This window comes from Arachis ipaensis, chromosome B7 (genome assembly GCF_059453495.1).
Source record: "Arachis ipaensis isolate K30076 ecotype BB chromosome B7, ASM5945349v1, whole genome shotgun sequence".
Lineage (NCBI taxonomy): Eukaryota > Viridiplantae > Streptophyta > Magnoliopsida > Fabales > Fabaceae > Arachis > Arachis ipaensis.
In genome coordinates this window covers 232851-259018 of record NC_142442.1, presented here as the reverse complement: position 1 = coordinate 259018, position 26168 = coordinate 232851, and the positions used below count along the sequence as shown (strand labels likewise).

The following is a 26168-nucleotide window of genomic DNA, read 5'->3' as shown; positions in this document are numbered from 1 at the left end:
AAGAAGAATAACAAGAAGTGGTTAGATGTAAAGAAGTGGGTAGAAGTAATTTTCTATTTTAACTGGTGTAGCACTATTTTATTTTGGTTAAACAACAGCTCTATATATTAGAAGAGAAAGCTATGACTTTGTCAAGTATCTTTTATACACTCATGTAGAATCCTAATGATTTAGTGCATTATCATTGAGACTAATCTTCTTTATGAATCGTTCATTTCTTGTAAAATTTTGAATTTTTTCAGCTTAGAAATCATTGAATTTAAAAATTTAAAAGTATATATTAAATTTTTAATAATTTTATTTTATATTTAGTTAAACCGGTTGAATTTCGGTTAAACTTTTAAATCATTAAACCAGTCATTTTACCAGTTCATTAACCAATTCGGTTCTCGCAACCTTGGACAATATGCCCCATGCATATTGCGTGCATGGGCAACACGTGCCTATGGCCCTAAACTCGTTACTTGGTGCTGCACTGCTGCTAATATTACTGATACCACACACTCTCTCTTTCTCTCACTTTCAATTAATATTCTGAAAATTGGACTGGCCGGTTGAACTAGTTCCACCAAGAACTGGAGAGAAAAACAGTCCGATTCTCCCCTAAAACTGCCAGATTCAAAACCGCTGCAAAATTATTGAACCGGCCAGTTGGATTGGACAGAAAGCAACGACGCCGTTTTGATTTTTTGAAAAAAAAAAAAGAAACCTAACCCACGAGTCACTCACTCCCCCCCCTCCTTAAACTCCTCCTTCGTGAATAAAATCCAAATGCCCCTTAGCCACCATTCACTAACCCTAGCCCCCAAACCAAAATATTAGCCTCTTCCACGGATCTGCCGCCACCGTCCATCGTTGAAGGCGCCTCCGCGGCCTCCTCCTTCCCCCTGTCCCAAACCCAAATTCCTAGCTCAGCACGTCGTCGTTGCATTGTCTTCTAGCTTCGTTGTTCGAGGCCTCGAGTTCGAGCTGCTCGCCGTGGTGTCTTGCTCGTCTCGCCATCGTTGTCTTGCTCTTAGTCAAGGTTAGTGGTCCTGATTTTCTTTTATGCTATGTTGTGTATATCAATATATTATTGATTTCTGAATCTGAAATTAGTGATTTTGAATCTGAAATTAAGTATATCATCGATCTTGTATTGTTGAAATTATTGATTAATATGGATTTGTTATGCTAACGGTTGCCATTTTTTAATTTTTGAGTATGATGTTGCTGAATTTTTGTTGAAATAGTTATTAATTTCATGCTCTGTTTAGTGATTTCTGAATGTGAAATTATGAATAGAAATCAAATAATTGATTGTGTTGTTGAAATTATTGTTAGAAATAGATTTGTTACTCTGTTGCTACTAATAATGGTGATGGTAATGGTGGTAAGTACCAATCTGAGTAGAATTTTTATATGAATTTAAGAACTAATTTGTTAATGTATTTGCCTTGGTTATGTGTGGTGGTTGATTTCATCAGAATAAATCAAATTAATATTTGTTATTGTTTGAAATATAGCAATTAAATTGTGTATGTGGATCAGTTCTAATGTTGACATTAAAAGGGATATTTGATTTTATTGGTTGAAATTGTTGGCACTAATTAATTGTTGTTGCTACAAAAGGAACATATTTGATATTTCTTTGCATTTTTTTTTTAATTTCACTTCTTAAAATACAGTTTCTTCCATTTTTGCATGTTGGCTTTTGAACACTCAATTACTTGTATTCTTTTCTCTTCACAAGAAGTGTTATGGAAGAGCAAAACTTTAAACTCACTATGTCACTATTATCGTATGTCTTGATCTGTATAAAATGTTTTGTTGGTGATGTTGTGCATACTTACATCTATCTTGCTATGTATCATATTATTTGTCGATATTATCATTGTTATTTTACATGGAATTTTTTTTTGGGTAATCACTTGTCCTGTAACAATTGTCAAAGACTTTGCCCCTTCTAGGTTTCTACCGCTTGATCATGTTGTTGTCCTCTGTTGATAGTGTTTTTAGTTTCTATAAATAAATGAGTTTTGTGCTGAACTACACATACATGATTCAGTGTGTCTTGTTAGAATCAGAATTTTGTTGTTAGAATGATGTGCAATATCTTTAGTTTATTATTATAAAGTGACCACCATTCACATGAATTTGTTTACCATCTAAGGTTCTCAATTATCTCCTTATTAAAGTTATTATAACTTTTTGGTTTCAGGACATTCTCTTGTCTTGTTTACTATTTAACTTTTGACTTTGTATTTTGATAAGATCATATGATTTTGGTTGATGACATTTTATATAGTATTTTAAATTTGGAGGATATTTTAAGATTTATATTAGACTATAATTATATTTTAGAATGTTTATTTATAATTTATTTATTATTTTATTCTAAAACAGTTTTTTCAGTTAAACCACGGTTGGACCAGTGAATCGGTGACTAGAGCGGTTTGATGACTGGTGCAGTTCTCAGAACCTTGCTTTCAATACATATCCTCTTTCTTTCTTAACACTCTCAACTTCCCTTCTTTCTCTCTCTTAAAATTCAAAAACCAAATCACTCCCCTAGCAACCAGTGCTCATCTTCATCAGTGTCACCATCTTCATCTTTACCTTCCATCAACATCAACACTTTCATTTAACAAGTAAGTATATTTTTTATATAGTAATATTTTACTTAGTTAAAAAAAATTGCTACTGTAATTCGTCGTTGTAAATTGTTCTACCCCAAAAATTTAAAAAACACAATAAAATTTAATAACTGAATGTTACACCAAATCTTGATCAATTTCTAAGAAAATCAGCTAGACACTGGAGTGCTTTTTAAATACCTCCATTGTCTCATCCATAAACATTAGATATTTCCACTATTTTACAAAAATTATTAGGTTACTGTGCTAGAAGAACCCAACATAGAAGCATAGCCTAAGAAAAACTCAATAGCCTACTTCAGGCTCTCTAAGTGGGCAGCCACAGTAACAGAAAATTTGACCAAAGTGAAAATAATCTCCTATCCATAGAATTGATTGCTCTATTTAAGGAGATCTTGCATTAACTCTCTCAAATTGCAAAAAATGATGACGGAATCGCGGTCAACGAGAAAAGAGGAGACTCAAACTTTCCTAGATAGGTTAACCCTCTAAAAACTTTATCTCTTGTGTATCTCAAATTTATTTTTACCTGGATGTCGGCAATTTTTTATTTAATAATTGGATAGAAGTGTGAATTTTTTTTCCTGAAATTACCAAAAATGAAGTTTAACAGGAGATTGGGGGCACCGTTCTAAAAAACATGCAATATGTCCTCTACGAATTTTGTGCATACGTGACACATGTCCCATGATCTTATATCCGTGACTCAGTGCTGCTGGTCTGCTGCTAATATTACTGATACCACTCTCTCTCTTCCTCTCACTTTCAATTGATATTCTCTCTCTTCCTTAACACTATCAACTCTCCTTTCTCTCTTTTGATATTCAAAAACCAAAGAATTTCTCTAGAAACCATCGCTCATCTTCATCAGTGTCACCATCTTCATCTTTGCCTCCATCAACATCAACACTTTCAATTAACAAGTAAGTATATGGATAAACCACCAAAAACGCACCCAAATTATTTTGTTGATGACAAAAATGCCTCTGAAATTTATTATTGACAAAAATATTCTCAAATTATTTAAAAACGTGACAAAAATGCATATCTATGTATTGAAACATTCTATGTTAACGGAATAGAGTGGTGACAAATGGAGAATGTTAGCATGTCACTTGCCACGTTGAATGCTCCGTTAGCCACGTCACATTTTTTCCATTAACGGAGTAGGTCTTTGATCACAATTGGACATTTTTTGCATGTTTTTAAATTATTTGAGATGATTTTTGTCGATAACAAAATTTAGGAACATTTTTGTCAATGTTAAGATAATTCAGGTGCATTTTTTATAGTTTATCCAAATTTTCTATAGTAATATTTTACTTAGTTAAACAAAATTTTCTACTGTAATTCACCCTTTGTAAATTGTTCTATCCCAAAATTTTAACAAATACAATAAAGTTTAATAACTGAATGTTACACCAAATCTTGATTAATTTGTAAAAAAATCAACCAAACATTAGAGTACTTTTTAAATACCTCCACTGTCTCATCCACAATCATTAGATATTCCCACCATTTTATTAAATTGTTTTAATATTTATAGACAAAAAAATAAGCAATGTTTTGAAAAATGTAGAATGTTTCTATTTTAGTTAATTGTATTATTTTTTTAGATATTGGAGTGCTTTTTAAATTCCTCCACTATCTCATCCACAAATATCATATCTTCCTACCAGTTCACAAAAGAATCAATTAATTAAAAAATTTAATCAGTTACCAATTCTACCACTTGTCACAACTAAACTTGAAGGTCCATAATATAGCTATTTTGACCACCACATCATAATTCATACTTTATAAAATTAGGTATCAGATACATATCCAGAAATTGAGTATCAGATACATATCCAAAAATTTTAATATGAAAGAACTAAATTTTAGATAAAATTTTTAATTATTCTTTTTTTATTATATTTTTTATTACATAAAAAAATTTAGGCAAATTGCTCTTGCATATGTATTGCGTTCATGCGCAACATGTGTCTCATGACTCTAAATCCGTGATCAATGCGAAATTGCTGTTAATATTACTGATTACTCTCTCTCTTCCTCTCACTTTTAATTCATATTCTCTCTCTTCCTTAATACCATCAACTCTCCTTCTTTCTCTCTTTTGTAATTCATAAACCAAACCATTCCTCCAGCAACTAGCGTTCATCTTCATCAGTGTCTGCATCTTCATCTTCACCTACATTAACATTAACACTTTTATTTTATAAATAAGTATTTTTTTAATAGTAATTGTTGACTTAGTTAAATTATTTTAATATCCGTAAAAAAAATTAATGTATTGAAAATTGTGTTGTGCTTCTATTTTAGTTAATTGTATTAATTTTATCAAATATTGAAATTATTGTCTCATCCACAAACATCAAATCTTTCTCCCAGTTCACAAAAGAATCAATCCATTAAAAAGGTTAATCACTTACCAATTCTACCACTTGTCTCAACTATACTTGAAGGCCTATGGTATAGTTATTTTGGCCACCACATAGTAATACACACCTTGAAATTAGGTATTAAATACACATCTAAAAATTTTAACATGAATGAGCTAAATTTTAGACATATTTTTTTATTATATTTTTAATTACATAAAAGTAATTTTGGCAAATGGCCCCTGAGTATGTATTGCGTGAATGCGCAACATGTGTCTCACAACCCTAAATTCATGATTCGGTGCGAAATTGCTATTAATATTACTGATAGTACTCTCTCTCTCTCTCCCTCTCACTTTTAATTCATATTCTCTCTCTTCCTTAACATTTTCAACTCTCCTTCTTTCTCTCTTTTAAAATTCATAAACCAACACTCTTTCAGTAACCATCATTCATTTTCATCAGTTCACCATCTTCATCTTCACCTGCATTAACATCAACACTTTCATTTTAAAAGTAAGTATATTTTTTAATAGTAACGGTTGACTTAGTTAAGTTATTTTAATATCCATAGACGAAAAAATAAGCAATATTTTAAAAACTGTGGTGTGTTTATATTTTAATTAATTGTATTAATTTTACCTCCACTGTTTCATCCACAAACACTATATCTCCTCACCAGTTCACAAAAGAATCAATCCATTAAAAACTTAATCATTTACCAATTCAAACATTTGTCTCAATAATTATATTTGAAGGTATACCTATTTTGGCCACTACATCACAATAGACACTTTATGAAATTTGGTATCATATATATATAAATTTTAATATGAAGGAGCTAAATTTTAGACAAATTTTTTAAATATTCTTTTCTATTATATTTTTATTACATAAAAGAAATTTAGATAAACTGTCCCTGCGTATATCCTGTGTGTATGCGTAACATATGTCTCACGACCTTAAGTTCGTGATTCGATTCAAAATTGCTGTTAATATTACTGATTACACTCTCTTTTTTTCTCTCACTTTAAATTCATATTCTCTCTCTTCCTTAACATTCTCAACTCTCCTTTTTTTTTTCTCTCTTTTGAAATTCATAAACAAAACCACTCCTCCAGTAGCTAGCATTCATCTTCACAAGTGTCACCATCTTCATCTTCACCTCCATCAACATCAACACTTTCATATATACCTCCTAACTTAGTTAAATTATTTTAATATATATAGACAAAAAAATAAGCAATATTTTGAAAACCATGGAGTGCTTCTGTTTTAGTTAATTGTATTAATTTTATCGGATATTGAAATACTTTTTAAACACCTCAAATGTTTCATCCATAAACTTCAGATCTTTCCACTAGTTCACAAAAGAATTAATCCATTAAAAAAATCTAATCATTTACAAATTCTATCACTTGTCAAAACTATACTTGAAGAATTATGGTATAGCTATTTTGACCACCACATCATATTACACAACTTATGAAATTGGGTATCAGATACATATACTGCATATATATACTGCGTGCATGCGTCACATGTGTCTCACGACTCTAAGTCCGTGATTCGATTCAGAATTGCTGTTAATATTACTGGCTATACTCTCTCTTTTTCTCTCACTTTTAACTTATATCCTCTCTCTTTCTTAACACTCTCAACTCTCTTTTTTTTCTCTCTTTTGAAATCCATAAACAAAATCACTCCTCTAGCAACCAGCGTTCATCTTTATGAGTGTTATCATTTTTATCTTCACCTTCATCAACATCAACACTTTCAATTAACAAGTATATTTTTTAATAGTAACTGCTAATTTAGATAAATTATTTTAATATCCATAAAAAAGCAATATTTTAAAAATCGTGGAGTACTTTAGTTTTAATTAATTGTATTAATTTTATCAAAGATTTGAGTACTTTTTAAATACCTCAACTGTCTCATCTACAAACATCAGACCTTTCTACCAATTTACAAAAGAATTTATTCATTAAAAAATTTAATCATTTGCAAATTCTACCACTTGTCACAACTATACTTGAAGGTCTACGGTATAACTATTTTGACCACCACATCATAATACAAACCTTATAAAATTGAGTATTAGATACATATCTAAAAAATTTAATATGAAAGAGCTAAATTTTAGACATATTTTTTAATTATTATTTTTTATTACGTAAAAATAATTTAGGCAAATTGTCCCTGCTGCGTATATACTGCATGCATGCGTAACATGTGTCTCACGACTCTAAATTTGTGATTCGATTCAGAATTGCTATTAATATTGGTTACACACTTTTTCTCTCTCACTTTTAATTCATATTCTTTCTCTTTCATAACACTGTCAACTCTCATTTTTTCTCTCTTTAAAATCTATAAACAAAGCCACTCCTCCAGCAACCAACATTTATCTTCATGAGTGTCACCATCTTTATTCCCACTTCCATCAACATCAATATTTTTATTTAACAAGTATATTTTTTAATAGTAACTATTGTGTTAGTTGAATTGTTTTAATATTAGAACAGAAAAATAAGCAATATTTTAAAAATTGTGGTGTGCTTCTATTTTAATTAATTTTATTAATTTTGTCAAATATTAGAGTGCTTTTTAAATACCTCAATTGTCTCGATAAACATCATACCTTCCCACCAGTTCACAAAAGAATCAATCTATTAAAAAGTTTAATCATTTATCAATTCTACGACTCGTCACAACTATACTTGAAGGTTCATGGTATAACTATTTTGGTCACCACATAACAACACACACCTTATTAAATTGGGTATCAGATACATATTCAAAAATTTTAATACGAATGAGCTAAATTTTAGACATATTTTTTAATTTTTTATTATATTTTTTATTACATAAAAGTAATTTAGGCAAATTGTTTCTGCATATGTATTTCGTGCATGCACAACATGTGTCTCACGATCCTAAATCCGTGATTCGGTACGAAATTATTGTTAATATTATTTATTACACTCTTTTCCTCTCACTTTTAATTCATGTTCTCTCTCTTCCTTAATACTCTCTTAACTCTTTTTCTTTTTCTCTCTTTTAAAATCCATAAACAAAATCACTCATCCAGCAACAGACGATCACCTTCATGAGTGTCACCATCTTTATCTAAACCTCCCTCAACATTAACATATTTATTTAATAAGTAAGTATATTTTTTAACAGTAACTGCTAACTTAGTTAAATTATTTTAATATCAATAGACAAAAAAAGAGCAATATTTTGAAAATCGTGGAGTGTTTCTGTTTAGTTAATTGTTTTACTTTTAACGGATATTGGAGTGCTGTTTCTCATCCACAAATATCAGATCTTTTTACTAGTTCATAAAAGAATCAATCCATTAAAAAATTAATCACTTACCAATTTTACCACTTGTCATAACTATACTTCAAAATCTATACCATAGATATTTTAACCACCACATTATAATACACACCTTATGAAATTGGGTATCATATACATATCCAAAAATTTTAATATGAAAGAGCTACATTGTAGACATATTTTTTTAATTATTATTTTTTATTATATTTTTTATTACCTAAAAGTATTTTAGGCAAATTGTCTTTGCGTATATACTGTGTGCATGTGTAACATGTGTCTCACGACCTTAACTCCGTGATCGGTGTGAAGTTGTTGTTAATATTACTGATTACACTCTCTTTCTTCCTCTCACTTTTAATTCATATTCTCTCTCTTCTTTAACACTCTCAACTCTCATTTTTTCTCTCTTTTGAAATTCATAAACAAAACTACTCCTCGAGCAACCAGCGTTCATCTTCATGAGTGTCACCATCTTCACTTTCGCCTCCATTAACATCAACATTTTCATTTAATAAATAAGTATATTTTTTTTATAGTAACTATTAACTTAGTTAAATTGTTTTAATATCCGAATAGAAAAATAAGCAATATTTTGAAAACGGTGGTGTACTTCTATTTTAGTTAATTTTATTAAATAGGATATTGGAGTGCTTTTAAAATGTCTTCATGGTCTCATCCACAAATTTTATATCTTCCCACCAGTTTACAAAAGAATTAATCCATTAAAAAGTTTAATCATTTATCAATTTTATCACTTGTCACAATTATACTTGAAGAGCGTATGGTATAGGTTTTAAAATAATTTAGGCAAATTGCCCCGTATGTATTGCGTGCATGCGCAACATGTGTCTCATAATCCTAAATCTGTGATTTGGTGGGAAATTACTGTTAATATTATTGATTATACCCTCTCTTTTTCTTTCATATTTAATTCATATTTTCTCTCTTCTTTAACACTCTCGACTCTCTCTTTCTTCTCGCTTTTGAAATTCATAAACAAAATCACTCCTCTATCAACCAGCATTTATCTTCATAAGTGTCACCATCTTCATCTTAATCTCCATCAACATCAATATTTTCATTTAATAAGTATATTTTTTAATAGTAATTACTAACTTAGTTAAATTATTTTAATATTAATAGACGGAAAAAAAATAAACAATGTTTTAAAAATCGTAGAGTGCTTTTGTTTTAGTTAATTGTTTTAATTTTAACGGATATTAGAGTGCTGTTTAAATTTTTCAACTATCTTATCCATAAACATTAGATCTTTTCACCAGTTTACAAAAGAATCAATCCATTAAAAAATTTAATCATTTACCAATTTTACGACTTGTCACAACTATACTTGAAGACACATGGTATAACTATTTTAGCCACCACACCATAATACATACCTTATGAAATTTGGTATTAGATACCTATGCAGAAATTTTAATATGAAATATCTAAATTTTAGACCGATTTTTTTAATTATTCTTTTTATTATAATTTTATTACATAAAAATAATTTAGGCAAATTGTCCCTGCATATATATTGTGTGCATGTGCAACATGTGTCTCACGACCTTAAATCCTTGATTCGATGCAAAATTGCTGTTAATATTACTGATAACACTCTCTCTCTCTTCCTTTCACTTTTAATTCATATTCTCTCTCTTCCTTAACACTCTCAATTCTCCTTCTTTTTCTCTTTTGAAATTTATAAAACTAAACCATTACTTCTCGAGCAACTATCGTTCATCTTCATCAGTATCACTATCTTTATCTTCACCTCCATCAACATCAACATTTTTATTTAATAAGTAAGTATATTTTTTAATTGTAATTACTAACTTAGTTAAATTATTTTAATATCTATAGACAAAAAAAATAAGCAATGTTTTGAAAATCGTAGAGTGCTTATGTTTTAGTTAATTGTATTAATTTTTAACAAATATTGGAGTGCTTTTTAAATATCTCCATCGTCTCATCCACAAACATCATATCTTAACTTTAGTTTACAAAAGAATCAATCCATTGGAAAATTTAATCATTCACCAATTCTAACACTTGTCACAACTATACTTAAAAGTCTATGGTATAGTTATTTTAGCCACCACATCATAATACACACCTTATGAAATTGGATATCAGATACATATCCAAAAATTTTGATATGAAAGAGCTAAATTTTATACATATTTTTTATTACATAAATTAATTTAGATAAATTGTCCCTGCGTATATATTACATGCATGCGCACACATGAGTCTCACGACCCTTAATCCGTGATTCGGTGCGAAATTGCTGTTAATATTACTGATTACACTTTCTCTCTTCCGCTCACTTTTAGTTCATATTCTCTCTCTTTCTTAACACTCTCAACTTTCTTTCTTTCTCTTTTTTTAAATTCATAAATCAAACCACTCCTCCAACTAGTATTCATCTTCATCAGTATCACCATCTTCATCTTCACCTATATTAACATCAACACTTTTATTTAATAATATATTTGTTAATAATAACTTTTGACTTAGTTAAATTATTTTGATATCTGTAGACAAAAAAATAAGCAATGTTTTAAAAATTGTGGAGTGCTTCGATTTTAGTTAATTGTATTAATTTTATCGGACATTGAAGTGTTTTTAGATATCTCCACGGTCTCATCCACAAACATTAGATCTTTTCACTCGTTTACAAAAGAATTTACCTATTAAAAAGTTTAATAATTTTTCAATTCTATAACTTGTATACTTGAAGACACGTAATATAGCTATTTTGACCACCACAACATAATACACACCTTATGAAATCGAATGTCGAATACATATTCAGTAATTTTAATATAAAGAAGCCAAATTTTAGACGAAATTTTTAATTATTCTTTTTCATTATATTTGTTATTACATAAAAGTAATTTAGACATAATATATTATTATTGAGTTAGTTTCAAAAGTTTTATTGATATATATATATATATATATAATATCAGTAATTTATAGTGTATTTTGTTAAGAAGTTATCACATATCTTATTAATTAAAGTTAGTTCTTTCAAAAATTTTAAAAATTTTGAAAACAAATTATAAATTATTAATTATTTAAAAGGCATAGTACCTTTATAAAATACAAGATACAAATATTAAAAATAAAATCATAGTTAAAATAAATTCTAATGAAAAAGTAAGATAATTTTTTTATTAATATAAATAAAAAATAAATATTTTTTACAAAAAAAAATATTTAAAATACACAATGTAATTATCAAAACATAATTTTATAAATCATTATTAATATTCTATATAATAATATAGAATATTAAATAGGTTAACGTTAAAAGAACAAACAATATTTTTTTTAAATAGATAAAGAGATGAGTATATAAAAGCTAATTTAAAAAGTACAATGACTTAAGTGTATGATATTAAATTGATTAAGTGAAAAATATTAGTGAATTGAATAATTGAGACATAAATTTATCACACAGTAAAAAGTAATACATATAAAATTATTAAATTACATAATATTTTTTATTTCTTTAAACACATATCTTATATATAGATAGATATAATTTTTTAAAATTTTTAGGTGACGTGGTCATTACTCACCTCCACCTCAGTAGGTGGCTATTCATACGAAAATATCTTATAAATATGTGTTATATATTGAGTAGTTCAATAAAAAATATCAAATTATTTAACGATTCTCAATAGTCATTTTTAGATAATTTTTTTATATAATAAACAAAATAAAATCATAACTTGCTTTTTATTTTTAGGATTATATTATATGTATACAAAAAATTAATTACTAAATTATCTATTTGTACATAATATATAAAAATATTATTTATATATTAAAATTATTTACTAAAATTAATTATTATATATTTGTATATAAATATATATATTGTGTAACTTATTTTTAATATATATTTTATATTTTAATATATATTTTATATTAATAATTAGTCTTAATAACTAATTTTAGTGTATATATAATATAATTGCATGATATACATAGAAATACAAAATATATATATTTTAGGCATGATATTTTTGTAATTTTTATTTTTATATATTTATATAAAAACATATTTTGACATGGTTTTGTAATTACAATTTGCAAGAGAAAAAAAAAGAAAAAAGAAAAAAGAAAGAAGTAGAAGAAGAAAAGAAATGGAGAAGATAGTGAGTGAGTATGATGGTGGTGCCTCGCTACCTTCACAATCATGCAGAGACGCGAACGAAAGAAAGGTGACGTACTTCTACGAACCCACCATTGGAGACTACTTCTACGGTCATGGTCATCCAATGAAGCCTCACCGGATCCGCATGGCTCACAGCCTCATCGTCCATTACGGCCTCCACCGCCTTTTGTACATCAACCGTCCCTTACCGGCTTCCGCCTCCGACGTCCGCCGCTTCCACTCCGATGACTACGTTCAATTCCTTTCCACTGTCTCGCCGGACCTCGCTGTCGCCGCCCATGCCAACCACTCCAATTACCGCACGCTCCGGCGATACAACGTTGGCGACGATTGCCCCGTTTTTGACGGCCTCTTTAACTTCTGCTGTGTCTCCGCCGGCGCCTCCATCGGCGCCGCCGTCGCACTCAACCTTGGTGATGCTGATATTGCTGTTAATTGGGCTGGTGGCCTCCACCATGCCAAGAAAGCTGAGGCTTCGGGATTCTGTTATGTTAACGACATCGTTCTTGGGATTCTTGAGCTCCTCAAGATTCACAAGGTATTCTTTTCTATTCTCTGTATTCTATTTTCTTATAAGTCTTGTTAGTTGTGATGTAATTATATTACTGTAGCTTATACTTTGTTTTATTTTGTTCTAAGATTCTTATTATTGTGTTAGAAGTGCTACATTGCCATGATAATAGGGTTTAAAAGAATGGAAGAATCTCTGGTCTAGTGAGCTAGATTTTAGGGTTAACTTAGAGTCACTAAATTTTAGTATTTCATTAGATTCTTTCTTGTGCAATTGTGCCAATTGTAGATCATCTAGAGATTCGTAACGTGATAAAGTAAGGGGTTAATCATTGTTAAATTTGTAATTTCTATCCTGTGTGAGTCTCACTACTTGGATTCAAGGGGAATTAGGCTATCACTTTTTTATTTTACTAACTTCCTCACTTTAGAAGAGCTTGATCCTGAGTTTTATTATGTATTGTTAGTTTGTGTTCAATAATATTAGAGTTGGTTGATTAGCCACTTACTTCTCTTTATATTAGGTGTTGGTTTTGGTTGTTGTGAATTAATAAAAAAATATGAAGAAAAAAAGACTTATTTGTTCAACAATATTTCGGAACACTCTTGGAATGTATTATTTGTGTTAATACTTGCTTGTTGCTACTCTATGGATTCCAAAATTCTATCACTTTTGGATTTTGGTATACCTGTGACTCAATGTATATGGATATAGAGGGAGTACTATACTTATGACAATGAGTTTTTGATTAATTTTGATTGCTCTTTGGTGTCAGAGCATGCTTGGCATTGTGGTTAAACTAATTTTTGGTTAGATTTTGCAATAATTTCTGTCATTTCTGTTTTAACATCACTTATTTCCATGTTTTCATTATCTAGTTCGTAGTCATGGTGTTTTCTAATTCAGTGCCAGTGTTGATGCACTAAGTTGCAATGACTTCCCATCAGGCTCTATAAATTTACTCTTTGTCATGGTCATGATTCTGTTATTAGGATTGATTTCATTTGCCAAACATAAATACCATCACTTGTTTTGTAAAATTCACCATAAATCTTTTTCTTTTCTGAATATATTGTTTGTGCAGCGTGTGCTGTATGTTGACATTGATGTTCACCACGGTGATGGCGTTGAGGAGGCCTTTTACACTACTGATAGAGTGATGACAGTGTCTTTCCATAAGTATGGGGATTTTTTCCCAGGCAGTGGGCACATTAAAGACATTGGGGTGGGCGAAGGAAAGAATTATTCTCTGAATGTTCCACTAAATGATGGAATGGATGATGAAAGTTTCCGTGGCCTGTTTCGTCCCATCATTCAAAAAGTCATGGAGGTTTATCAACCTGATGCAGTTGTTCTTCAATGTGGAGCTGATTCGCTGTCAGGTGACAGGTTGGGTTGCTTCAACTTGTCTGTGAAGGGTCATGCAGATTGTGTTCGTTTCCTTAGATCATTCAATGTTCCTCTGATGCTTTTAGGTGGGGGAGGATATACGATTCGTAATGTTGCTCGCTGTTGGTGTTACGAGGTCTCTTTCGTTCTTTACTCGCTTAGGTTTACTTAGTATTTTGCATTCCATATGGCTTACTCTGCTCCTCATGTGTTTTAGACAGCGGTAGCAGTGGGAGTTGAGCTTGATAATAAATTGCCTTTCAATGAATACTATGAGTATTTTGGCCCTCAATATGTTCTTCATTACAAGCCTTCGAGACAGGATAACCTAAACAAGCCCAGAGATCTCGAAAAGATTAGGTGACTTTCTAATTTCAATTTGATCATTATTGTTACAGAAAAAATAGTGGTGATAAACTAACTGCAAATCTGATTGCTTAAATGCATTATATTGTTCTACAGCCAATCACATCTTTTTGCACGAATATGGTGTTTTCACTCTTCAGAAACTTAAGAATAGTTAGTTGGATATGCATGAACAAGCTTATAATTTTCAACTGGAAAGTGACCCTATGTTTTAGAGAGATATTTTTCAATACTATTGCTTGGGTCGTCCTGTGTTGTTATTGCTTCTATGAATTATTTACGGGATTTTCATGCGGCGAAAACAGTGATTTAAATGGACTTCTTGAACTATTGTACAGGATCAAGTTACTAGAACGGCTCTCCAGACTTAGCCATGCACCCAGTGCTCCTTTTCAGACAACTCCGTCGGTTACAAATGTTCCAGAAGAGGTTTGCAATTCATCACAAACTAGTTTCAGATATTGTCTGTTTGGAGTTTTATTCTTTTTGTTTGATTTTATTTAGTAATTGGATTCAGGAAGAAGAGGATATGGATGTAAGACCAAATTGTCGCCTATGGAACGGTCAAGATTTTGATTCGGATAATGATGAAGATGTGGAGAATACAAAATCTTCAAACTCAGCTGGCTGAAGCAGGTTAAGCGTTTGTTTCGATGCTGGATAGTGAATGCATTTGGGGTTTCAGAACCCTTTGTAAAAGTGCATTTAGCTCTTACTTTTATAGAAATTTTGTTTAACAGCTCTTATGATTGTATTATTGCAAATGAATTTGATTACCATTTGCTACCTTTTGTTATTGAGGCTAAGAAATTTACTCTCTATGCAGCAGGCGCAATTCAGATGAGATGGACGATATAGAAGAGACTCCTTAACCTCAATATCGATAGGCATTAGAACAGAGCAAATTGCAAGTTACCATGTTAGAGAGGAAGCTCATTGTGTTGAGCTATATCAAAATATGTAATTCTAGTTGTAAATGTTTGCAACTTTAATACTTTGATGTATAAAGAAGCATGTACAGTTGCCAAATCTTTACATGGCGAATGATGGCACGGTGGTGGCGGCCGCCGTTGGGTTTCTAGAAAGTCACCTTATACAAATAATGGTTTTAGTTCGTACTTGATTTGCAAATGAAGTTTGGAACAAATAATATTCAATTGCAACTGTGTGATAAAAACTTAAGTTGACTTTAAAACTATTTCATTCCTTTTATTCTATGGGGTAGGTATACTTGGAATTTCTTATTTTTATAACCACTCAATTCCCATCTCACAGTTAAGACTACACTGTATTTTATTCTCATTTTAACAACAGTACTCTGTCTATAATAGACCTTCCTCAGTTGAGTTAGCTCTCTATTAATACTAGAACTTGTAATGAAAGTGCATCCTCTACCTACTTGAGTTGACTATAGAGATCTTGGTCATCTTTGATCCAATTTTTCATTGAGGTGCTATACAGAATAACCAATCATAACTTAGAAAGGTGCAATCTCCAGCTATTTTCTTGTTTGAAAAACAGGGTATTATTATTTGGGGTTTGGGAATATTGCAATGGAAGGTAAACAGTTTCTGTTGAAGTCAATGGTAACTTTGATAGTGTTATTCCTTCTTGTTGGTCACCCAACTCCAGCAGTTTCTGAACTCTCATCCGATGGTAATTGTTACATTAATCAGTAATATATAGAATTTACAAGTTCAAGTACTATATAGCTATAAGCTAACATGTTTCTTTGATCCTTCTTATGCTATGGCTTGAATTCAATGATATTTAAGGCTATGAGATGGTGTTACCCACATCGGTTGCAACTCGTGGCAGCCTTGGGTGGCTACATATGAATGGTGGAAGAGTAAGTATGGAGGATTCGGAGGGAAGATTCGTCGGCCTAAGTGATCGGAGGAGTCTAAGATCGAATCCGTTGCGGCCACCATCTCCTCATCAAAGTCCAACAACAAAATATAAATCCCCTCCTCCTCGGCCACCACCTCCTCCTCCTCCTCCTCCTCCTCCTCCTCCTCCTCCTCCTCATCATCATCATCATCATCATCATCATCATCATCATCATCATCATCATCATCATCATCATCATCATCATCATCATCATCATCATCATCCTCCTCCTTGTAATCCTCCACCATTTTAACAATAAATTCAAGTTCCTCCTATCTCTTTAGTCTTTTGTGTGCTATTTTAGTGACGCTTACAAATTGATAAAATTCATGAAAATCTATGTGAAATGTTATGTACTTTTCTCTCTGTTCCTTGATTATGCTATAAAGGATGTTGTATTCTTGTATTCTATGTAACTATATATTGGCTTTTATTGCATACCTTTTATTTCGGTAGTGTTACTATATTGTTCACACCCATCTTCATGAGCGTGTAGAGAGTAGAGAATTATAATTATTGAATGAATTGAATCAAGACAAAAAATCAAAGAGAAGAATTTTAGAGGATAGTTCAAACTCCATTACCCTAGTGAATGATTAAAAATAAAAAATGAAAATAGAAATACAAACCCAATAATACAAAACATTAGGTATACATTAAAATCAATCATCATTAATATGGAATATATATTAAAATATAAAATAAATATTAAAAATAAATTAAACTATACATATATTTATTTATAAATACACGGTAATTGATTTTTAGTATATACGTAGTATTTTTAATAGTAATATTATAATTGAAAATTTAGTTATAAATTGTGTTTGAAGTTAACACGAGTGGCTTGCAAATTAAGCTACAAACTCTCTCTCTCTATATATATATATATCTAATATAGAATACATTATCATTTGTACCCATAAAATATATAAATACTGACAAATATACCCGTATAAGAATAAAACGACAATTATAAAGTGTAAACTATGAAAGATGGCCTCCGTGTGCCAAGAGTACCCAGACGTTGGTTACGCAATTGGTCCCTTAGGGTATTCTGGGCACACGGAGGTCATCTTCCATGATTACAAGTGTCGTTCTATTCTTATATAAATACATTTCTCAGCGTCTGTATCTTTTATCGGTACAAATAGTAATTTATTTATTTAATATAAACATTGCTATGATTAGTGTTTATAAAAGAGTTCACAGCAACTTTCTATCAAAGTTAAGGCAAATGTATACCTCCGCTGATTAAATACGTTGAGTTATTTTTGTTTACACTCAGCTGAAAAAAAAGAAACCAGAAAATTTTGATTCTCCCGTGGAATTTCTTAATTTTATAACCACTCAATTTCCATCTCTATTTTGTTATCACTTACAACAGTACTCTGTCTATAATAGACCTTTCTCTGTTTAGTTAACCCTCCATTAATACAAAGTTACAAACACTTGTAACGAAATTGCATGGCAATTTCACTTGCATCCTTTACCTACCTTAGTTGACTATAGAATAGAGACTTGGTCATTTTTTATCCAACTTTTCAATTTGATTTTTTCCTTTTGAATCCTTAACAAGTATCCTCCACAAGCCGGATAAAAAAACAGGTTAATAGTCAAATTAATTTAGGATGGATCGTTCTCCTAATTTAATCTCAAAAGATTTTATCAATTAAATTAGTCCGTCAAAAATAATAAATTAATCATGTATGTCGTTTTGTCACTTCACTATTAGTTTCGTCAACAATTGATAATGTGAAATATTAAACTAATAATATATATGACACCTAATATGTCTAATTAGAAGCTGACCAAATATGTTTATAACACCTAATTTATATTAAGGTTAGAATTTATATCATCGGAAAAGATACTAAATTAAAAATATATCTAGTCAATGTATAATTGGACATGCTAATTAACTTCATATCATCAATGTTAACAAAAATTTTTAATGAAGTGAGAAAAACAAACATAATTAATTTATAATAATTGAAAAACTAAGTTGATAAAATCTTTAGAAACATATTTCGAAAACGACCTATATTTCAGAATGAATTTGCTTAATTTGCTTACTATCTAACTTACATAAACCAGGCATAACTTAGAAAGCTGCATCCTCCAGCTATTTTCTTCTTTGAAAAGCAGGGTATTACTGTTTGGGATTTGGAAATCTTACACAGTTTCTGATGAAGTCAATGGTAACATTCATAGTGTTATTCCTTCTTGTTTGTCACACAACTCCAGCAGTTTCTGAGCTCTCATCCGATGGTAATTATTATTACATTAATCAATAACATATAGAATTTACAAGTTGAAGTACTATATAGCTATAAGCTAACATGTTTCTTTTGGCTTGAATTCAATGATATTAAGGCTATGAGATGGTGTTACCCACGTCGGTTGCAACTCGTGACGGCCTTGGGTGGCTGCATATGAATGGTGGAAGAGTAAGAATGGAGAATTCAGAGGGAAGATTCGTCGGCCTAAGCGATCGGAGGAGTTTGAGATCGAATCCGTTGCGGCCACCACCTCCTCATCGAAGTCCAACAACAATTTGGATTAAATCCCCGCCTCCTCGGCCACCTCCTCCTCCCTCCTCCTCCTCCTCCTCTGCAGCCAACTTCACCCAATCCTCCTCCCCTTCCTTGTAATCCTCCACCATTTTAACAAGTTAAAAACTCAGGTGCAGTGAAGTTAATTTCACGTGAAGTTTACAGCCGAATTTTTAAATGATTTGACATATTTGATTAAATTGCCATTTACTATCAAGTATCAACTATCAACTTTACATAAAATTAACTATATATCGATTTTCACCTTTTAACGATAAATTCAATTTCCATCTATCTCATTAGTTTCTTTTGTGCTATCTTAGGGTCACACTTACAAATTAATAAAATCCATGAGAATCTATGTGAAGTGTTATGCTATAAAGGATGTTGTATTCTTGTATTCTATGTGACTGCATATTTGCTATTGTTGCATACTTTTCATTTGGTGAACTTACATGTAGAGAGTACAGAATTATAGTTTTCTTTCTATGTTTTTATGGAATTTCAAAATCCGACCAATAAATGATTAATTTGTCACAGATTTAAAGCTTTCTGTTTTTTATGGTGACTGTATTTATAAGATAAGATTCAAATTTCTAGTACTTATTTAGATAAAGTAGAGAACTAACTACTAGATTGATATTGGTTAGAGAATTATAATTATTGAATTGAATCAGAAAAAAAATCAAATAGAAGAATTTCAAAAGATAGTTCATACTCAATTATTTTAATGAATGATTAAAAATAAAAATACAAACCAAATACACTTTAATGATGGTGTACACAAATTTAAAAACTTCATACTTTTAGCACATTAGGGTTGATTGGTTTGTGAAAATATTTTTTATTTTTGTTTTTTGTTTTCATCTTTAGAAAATAATTTTCATTTTTAATATTTTACATTTTAAAAAATACAATTAGTTTATGAAAAGAAGATTCGTTTCTAAATATAGAAAATAATAAAAATATGTTTAGTTAGTTTATTTTCAAAATATATTTTTAATATTTTAAATCACAAAACTATAGTTTTATTAAATATGCAACTTTAGTTATTTTTTATTAAATTAAAAATTAATTTTTATACGGTATTAATATGAAATAAATTATTATCTTATTATACTATTTTAGAAAATTTTGGTATCTCTTGTATAGAATTGGTTTTATATTTCCTATGGTACTATATAATAATAAAAAAATATCAATTGAAACAAAAAAAATCGCAACTAAAATTAGGTTTACACCAAAGGAATCAATTAATTAATATCAAAATTTATCTATATAAACAATTTTTTAACAAATAATTTATTAATAAAATAATGAATAAATAAATATTAGGTTAACCACCAAAAATACCCTTAAATTATTCAAACGCTGACAAAAATGTATTTGAATTTTACTATCGACAAAAATGTCTTTAAATAATTTAAAAATGTGACAAAATGTCCAACAGTAAATATATATTTTCAAAAAATGTCTTAGAGATTGAATTTTGATATGATTTTTTGCAAGCATAATTAAAAAAATGAGATATTATTATTCTTAATATTTGATAATTTTTTTCTAAGTATATATTTTTTTGTGATTTTTTAAAAGTATTATTAGTTGTTAACAAAAAAATTATAAAAAAATATATACTTAACGAAAAATTACCAAATTTTAAGGATAACAATATCTCATTTTTTAAATCATACTTAACAAAGAATTGTATCAAAATTCAATCTCTAATGTATTTTTTGAGAAATACATATTTAATGTTAGATAATCTTGCAAAAAAACTAACATTAAATATGTATTTCTCAAAAAATATGTTAGAGATTGAATTTTGATGCGATTTTTTGCAAACATGATTAAAAAAATGAGATATTATTATTCTTAAAATTTGGTAATTTTTTGTTAAGTATATATTTTTTTGTGATTTTTAAAAGTATTATTGGTTGTTAACAAAAAAATTATAAAAAATATATACTTAACGAAAAAATCACCAAATTTTAAGTATAATAATATCTCATTTTTATAATCATGCTTACAAAAAATTGCATTAAAATTTAATCTCTAAGATATTTTTTGAAAATATATATTTACTGTCGGATATTTTGGTTGTATTTTTAAATTATTTGAAGGCATTTTTGTCGATAGTAAAATTCGAGTATATTTTTATCGATGTTTAAATAATTCGAAAGTATTTTTGGTGGTTAACCCTAATTATTAAAGTTAAAAGAATTTTAAAACAAAAAGCTAACTTTTTTTGTCAATATTTTTAAGTTTTTATGTATTTTTTAATTTTTATTATCGATACTTTTATAATTGATTATCAATTCAAAAAATTATTTTGATAACAAAATAATTTCTTTAAACGGAAAAATAAAGGTAAAAATAAAAGAATTTAATAAATACATGTTAATTCGGAGAGTATGTAACTACATACTTAATACTAAATAAAATAAAAAATTCAATAAATATATATTTTAATTTTAATTAAAACTTTATTTTTTTTAATTATCTTGTCTATAGTTTAAAAATACAAAAAATTAAGCCTAAAATAAAAAATCAAAAGGGTCCAACAAAATATAAAAGTCGAATAAAAATTTACCTTTTCAATAAATGTATATATAAATTGAATGGATATCCCAATAACACCTATAAAAAAGGGAGGAGAAGATAGAAAAAAAACCAGAGTTGAGTACACTAAGATGAATATAGCGTGAAAAAAAATATATATAAAAATGAGTAAGAGAAGTTCGAACTTTTATCCCAAAATAAAAAACACCGTATTTTGGTTTAAGAATGTTTTCAAATATTAAAACTGAAAACATGATAACGTTTTAACTTTGTTTTGTTTTTTTTAAATGTTTTCGTTGAAAATATTTTTAAAATGTTTAATCAATCATGTTTTCATATGCCTTATTTTTATTTTCATGGAAAATAAAAATGGAAACACCCAAACCAGTGGCCCCTTAATAATTTAGTTATAAATTGTGTTTATAAAGGAAAAAAAAGAGTTACTTGCAAATTAAGCTATAAACTCTATAATACATATAACATCAGATCCTAATATATAGTTGTGATTAATCAATAGTATATATATATATATATATAAACATGGCTATGATTAGTGTTTATAAATATCACAGCAACTATCTATTAAAATTTAATAAAAACATATACCTTCGATGGTGATATACGTTGAGTTATATTTCCCGCATCTATATCACAAGCACTCATTTAAACTTGTTAAGATCTATTGATGTTGATTCGGTTCCATTGGCTTCAATCTGAACTCAGCAACTGCATATGCAAGTCACTTTTGAGGGCTAAGCAGTTACATGCTTTGCTTTTAAGGACCCATCTCTTAGAGGATCCCTTTTATGCAACTAAACTTGTTAGGCTCTATGCTGCCAACAATGACATTCACTCTGCATACCAAGTGTTTGATGAAAGTTCTACAAGAAGTGTCTACCTTTGGAACTCCATCATTCGTGCTTATGCTCAGTCCAGTAGATTTGACAGTGCAATCTCCTTGTTTAGAACCATGTTTGGAGCTGATATAAGCCCTGACAATTACACTTATGCTTGCGTTATTCGCGCGTGCTGCGACAACTTTGATTTTGGCATGCTGAGACTAGTTCATGGAGCTGCTGTGGCTTCTGGGTTTGGAATGGACCCTATTTGCTGCAGTGCTCTTGTGGCAGCATACTCAAAGCTTGGTTTTGTTAATGATGCACATAGAGTGTTCAATGGCATCGCTGCACCCGATTTGGTTTTGTGGAATTCACTGATTTCTGGTTATGTGTGCTCTGGCTCTTGGGAGATAGGGATGCAAATGTTTAACTCGATGCGACATGTTGGGGGGAAGCCAGATGGATTTACACTTGCTGGATTGCTTGGTGGGATCACAGATTCTAGCTTGATGAGTATTGGCCAAGGATTACATGGTTTAAGCTTAAAGAGTGGGCTAGATTCTGATTCCCATGTAGGTAGTTTACTGGTGAGTATGTACTCAAGATGCAAGTGCATGGCATCAGCATATAGCGTCTTTTTCAGTATTTTCCAGCCTGATTTGGTCACCTGGTCTGCTCTTATTGCTGGCTATTCGATGTCCGGGGAGTATGAGAAGGCCTTGTTCTATTTCAGGAAATTAAACAAGGGAAACAAGAAGCCTGACTCTGTTTTGATTGCTAGTGCATTGGCTGCTATAGCTCAGGCAGCGAATATAGGACCCGGATATGAGATACATGGTTATGTTATTCGGCATGGATTCGAATCAGATGTCAAGGTCTCTTCAGCTCTTGTAGATATGTATTCAAAGTGTGGCTTCTTGCACTTGGGAACTCGAGTTTTCAGGATAATGCCAGAACGGAATATAGTTTCTTATAATTCCATTATTTCTGGTCTTGGTTTGCATGGATGTGCTTCTGAGTCTTTTAAGATGTTTGATGAGATGTTGGCAAAAGGATTAATGCCTGATGAAGCCACATTTTGCGCTCTCCTTTGTGCTTGTTGTCACGCTGGCCTTGTCAAAGACGGCCGGGAGATTTTCCATCGAATGAAAGATGAATTTCACATCATGGCTATGCCTGAGCACTATGTTTTCATGGTTAAGCTTCTTGGCAGTGCTGGCCACTTAGAAGAGGCTTACAAACTCGTTCAGTCCTTACCGGAACCAGTAGACAAGGCCATCCTTGGAGCCCTATTATCATGCTGTAATTCTAGTGGAAATTCCAAGATGGCAGAAAAAGTAGCTCAGCAACTTTTTGAAAGTAATCCTGATGATAATGCTTACAGCGTTATGCTTTCTAATATATATGCAGGTGATGGGAGGTGGGACGAGGCAAAGAACTTGAGAGACAGAATAACAGGAGGTCAGAGAAAAATGCCCGGACTGAGCTGGACTGAAGGAAGTTTCTGCTAAAACAAGATAGGGTAAAATTTTGATAGATCCGAAGGTATATTTTTATGTAATAAACAATTCTGTATATTTTTGGCTCCTTGAACATTGTTCTGTTTATGGGGTGTATAAAATTTGGTTAGCAGAATTATTTTTGCTACTGAGATCATTAAGCTCTAATCTTTTAACTTGGTAGAATGTCACTCAAATCTGTGTCAGATAATATGAACATGTTAAGCATAACAGCTTGCATAATAATGACATGGTAACTTGCTTTTTTAGTATTTTTAGATCGAATCAATAGGCAATTTGGAATGTCTTCAGAAGAAAGAGTTCATAACTTGCAACCTCTAATTGATTATTCCATCTTCAATGTCTACAGGCTAGTGTAAAGTCTAGTTTCAGTCGCATTAGTTAAATGATTGATTAATTTCTGATCTAATCTTGGTTCTTATCTCAGCCTTTGGTCAAATGTCTTTCCAAGTCACAGCACTTTGAATGCAATTCAGCATTTGTTCAGATGCATATTCATGTTATGATGCAATTCAGAATTATGCTCTTAGCATAAAGTTATATAAATTGAAATTCAAGCACAATTTCTGACTTCAGTTGCCTAACTCGAGTGATGCCTGAATATTTTCTCCTGTTACGAACAAACATTGTGAAGTGTCTTTGTGTTGCCGAATAATCCAAAAGGGATGGCCAAGTTGTGTTGTGTCTGCAATCAATAAAAAATTCCGTGGGCGAGGTAAGTTCTAAACCTTAGCAGTAATTCAATAATTTTGTTTATAGCTGCCATAGTTAAGAGAAAATGAATGCTAGGGAGTAATTGATCTTGAAACTGGTTTAGTATGTTTAACAGATTTATGTGAGGAACTTTTATGATACTAAAGAGCTATTATTAATGTAAGTTACATTTGAATTCTCGATTTTATGCCATGCTGTTATGAAATCACTTATTTCAAAAGTTTAAGCTGATCTGAGGAGGTGCATAAATGTTTCTATATCTATCACATGCATTGATTTCATTGTACTCATTGTGATTTAAGACGGAACATGCTTAAAGTTTATACGCGCTGCATGTTCTCTGTTGTTGCATTTGTCTTGAATTGTTTTAATGCTGCTATATATGCAAATCTAAAAATTTGCATACATTTTTTAGGCTCTAGTGATTTACAAAGTTTCTTGGATTCCTTATAGGTAACTTAAGTGTAAACATTCTCCGGATTAATTTGAACTTTTACCTCACTTTTTCAACAGAGATTTTGTTAGTAACACAGAAAACTTACAAAGTGCAATATCAAAACTAAATATTTATGGACTGATAGGCATAAATCAATACCAAATGTGAAGTGGAAGCATGGTGTACCATTAATAAGGTTTGAGGTACTCAATTTTCCCTTTATAGATTCATTCAATGTGCAAAATTACAAAATTACCAAGGACATAAATGTCAAGAAATTATTGACTTGTGTTTTCTTGGTATTGTTACTTTGAGCTTTATTACTAGAAACTTGATTAATTTGTTGATGATTATTTATATTTTCAAAATTCGAATTCAAGATTTTTAGTTAAAAGATCAAGATACTTATCAAGTTATCATATTGACTAATTTCACGCTAGTAATATTTTAACTTGCATGAAAATAATAGCAGTGTGGAGATCAAAATATATATCCCATACATAAATGTGGTATGCATAAATAGAGCAACGACTGAGTTGTCTCCGTGTGACAGGTTCAAGCTGTGAAATTAGTCGCTAATATAATTATCATGTTAGATTGCCTTTGAGCGCAACCCTTTTCCGGACCTTGCGTTGATGCTTGTGCACCGGACTGCTCTTGGTTGTTAATATGATATTAGTATGATGAACAACAACACATAAAGCCACTTTTGGAAAACCCACTATAGAGTAAACAATTCATATGCTGAACATTTCTATAATCCTTTAGATAATTTTATAGAGATGATGATATATTCGAGGCCACTTAGTTGAGTCAACACATTCTATTTCTC

General features: G+C 30.4%; 3 protein-coding genes across 11 annotated transcripts; all 3 read left to right on the top strand.

Moving 5' to 3' along the window:
- Window positions 1-788: 788 nt before the first annotated feature.
- LOC107608060 (histone deacetylase 6-like) lies at window positions 789-15954 on the top strand. 8 transcript variants are annotated; one of them, XM_088493471.1, is made up of 8 exons: window positions 789-1024; window positions 2386-2630; window positions 12477-13095; window positions 14153-14593; window positions 14675-14817; window positions 15162-15252; window positions 15341-15459; window positions 15653-15954. In XM_088493471.1, the coding sequence occupies exons 3-7, from the start codon at window positions 12526-12528 to the stop codon at window positions 15452-15454; spliced, it is 1359 nt and encodes a 452-aa protein (XP_088349597.1). In that variant the 5' UTR covers window positions 789-1024; window positions 2386-2630; window positions 12477-12525; the 3' UTR covers window positions 15455-15459; window positions 15653-15954. The 8 variants fall into 8 exon arrangements, with proteins under 8 accessions (XP_088349597.1, XP_088349601.1, XP_088349602.1 ...); XM_088493475.1 differs by lacking the exons at window positions 789-1024; window positions 2386-2630 and adding an exon at window positions 4635-4862 and having other exon boundaries at window positions 12489-13095; window positions 15650-15954; XM_088493476.1 differs by lacking the exons at window positions 789-1024; window positions 2386-2630 and adding an exon at window positions 4701-4862 and having other exon boundaries at window positions 12489-13095.
- Window positions 15955-16105: 151 nt separating this feature from the next.
- On the top strand, window positions 16106-17174 carry LOC110264571 (uncharacterized). The gene is made up of 2 exons (XM_088493477.1): window positions 16106-16479; window positions 16599-17174. The coding sequence occupies exons 1-2, from the start codon at window positions 16377-16379 to the stop codon at window positions 16964-16966; spliced, it is 471 nt and encodes a 156-aa protein (XP_088349603.1). The 5' UTR covers window positions 16106-16376; the 3' UTR covers window positions 16967-17174.
- Window positions 17175-18787: 1613 nt separating this feature from the next.
- Window positions 18788-25120, top strand: LOC110264442 (Tetratricopeptide repeat (TPR)-like superfamily protein). 2 transcript variants are annotated; one of them, XM_021106649.2, is made up of 3 exons: window positions 18788-18984; window positions 19090-19399; window positions 22551-24312. In XM_021106649.2, exon 3 carries the CDS (start codon window positions 22798-22800, stop codon window positions 24175-24177), a length of 1380 nt encoding a protein of 459 aa, XP_020962308.2. In that variant the 5' UTR covers window positions 18788-18984; window positions 19090-19399; window positions 22551-22797; the 3' UTR covers window positions 24178-24312. The 2 variants fall into 2 exon arrangements, with proteins under 2 accessions (XP_020962308.2, XP_016165473.1); XM_016309987.3 differs by lacking the exons at window positions 18788-18984; window positions 19090-19399 and adding an exon at window positions 24614-25120 and having other exon boundaries at window positions 21991-24211.
- The last annotated feature ends 1048 nt before the right edge of the window (window positions 25121-26168 follow it).

Coding starts and splice junctions, on each gene's coding strand:
- LOC107608060 (XM_088493471.1), top strand. CDS start 12,526: ATGGAGAAGATAGTGAGTGAGTATGATGGTGGTGCCTCGCTACCTTCA. Junction 13,096..14,152: donor AGCTCCTCAAGATTCACAAG/GTATTCTTTTCT, acceptor TTGTTTGTGCAG/CGTGTGCTGTATGTTGACAT. Junction 14,594..14,674: donor CTCGCTGTTGGTGTTACGAG/GTCTCTTTCGTT, acceptor CATGTGTTTTAG/ACAGCGGTAGCAGTGGGAGT.
- LOC110264571 (XM_088493477.1), top strand. CDS start 16,377: ATGGAAGGTAAACAGTTTCTGTTGAAGTCAATGGTAACTTTGATAGTG. Junction 16,480..16,598: donor TTCTGAACTCTCATCCGATG/GTAATTGTTACA, acceptor ATGATATTTAAG/GCTATGAGATGGTGTTACCC.
- LOC110264442 (XM_016309987.3), top strand. CDS start 22,513: ATGTTGATTCGGTTCCATTGGCTTCAATCTGAACTCAGCAACTGCATA.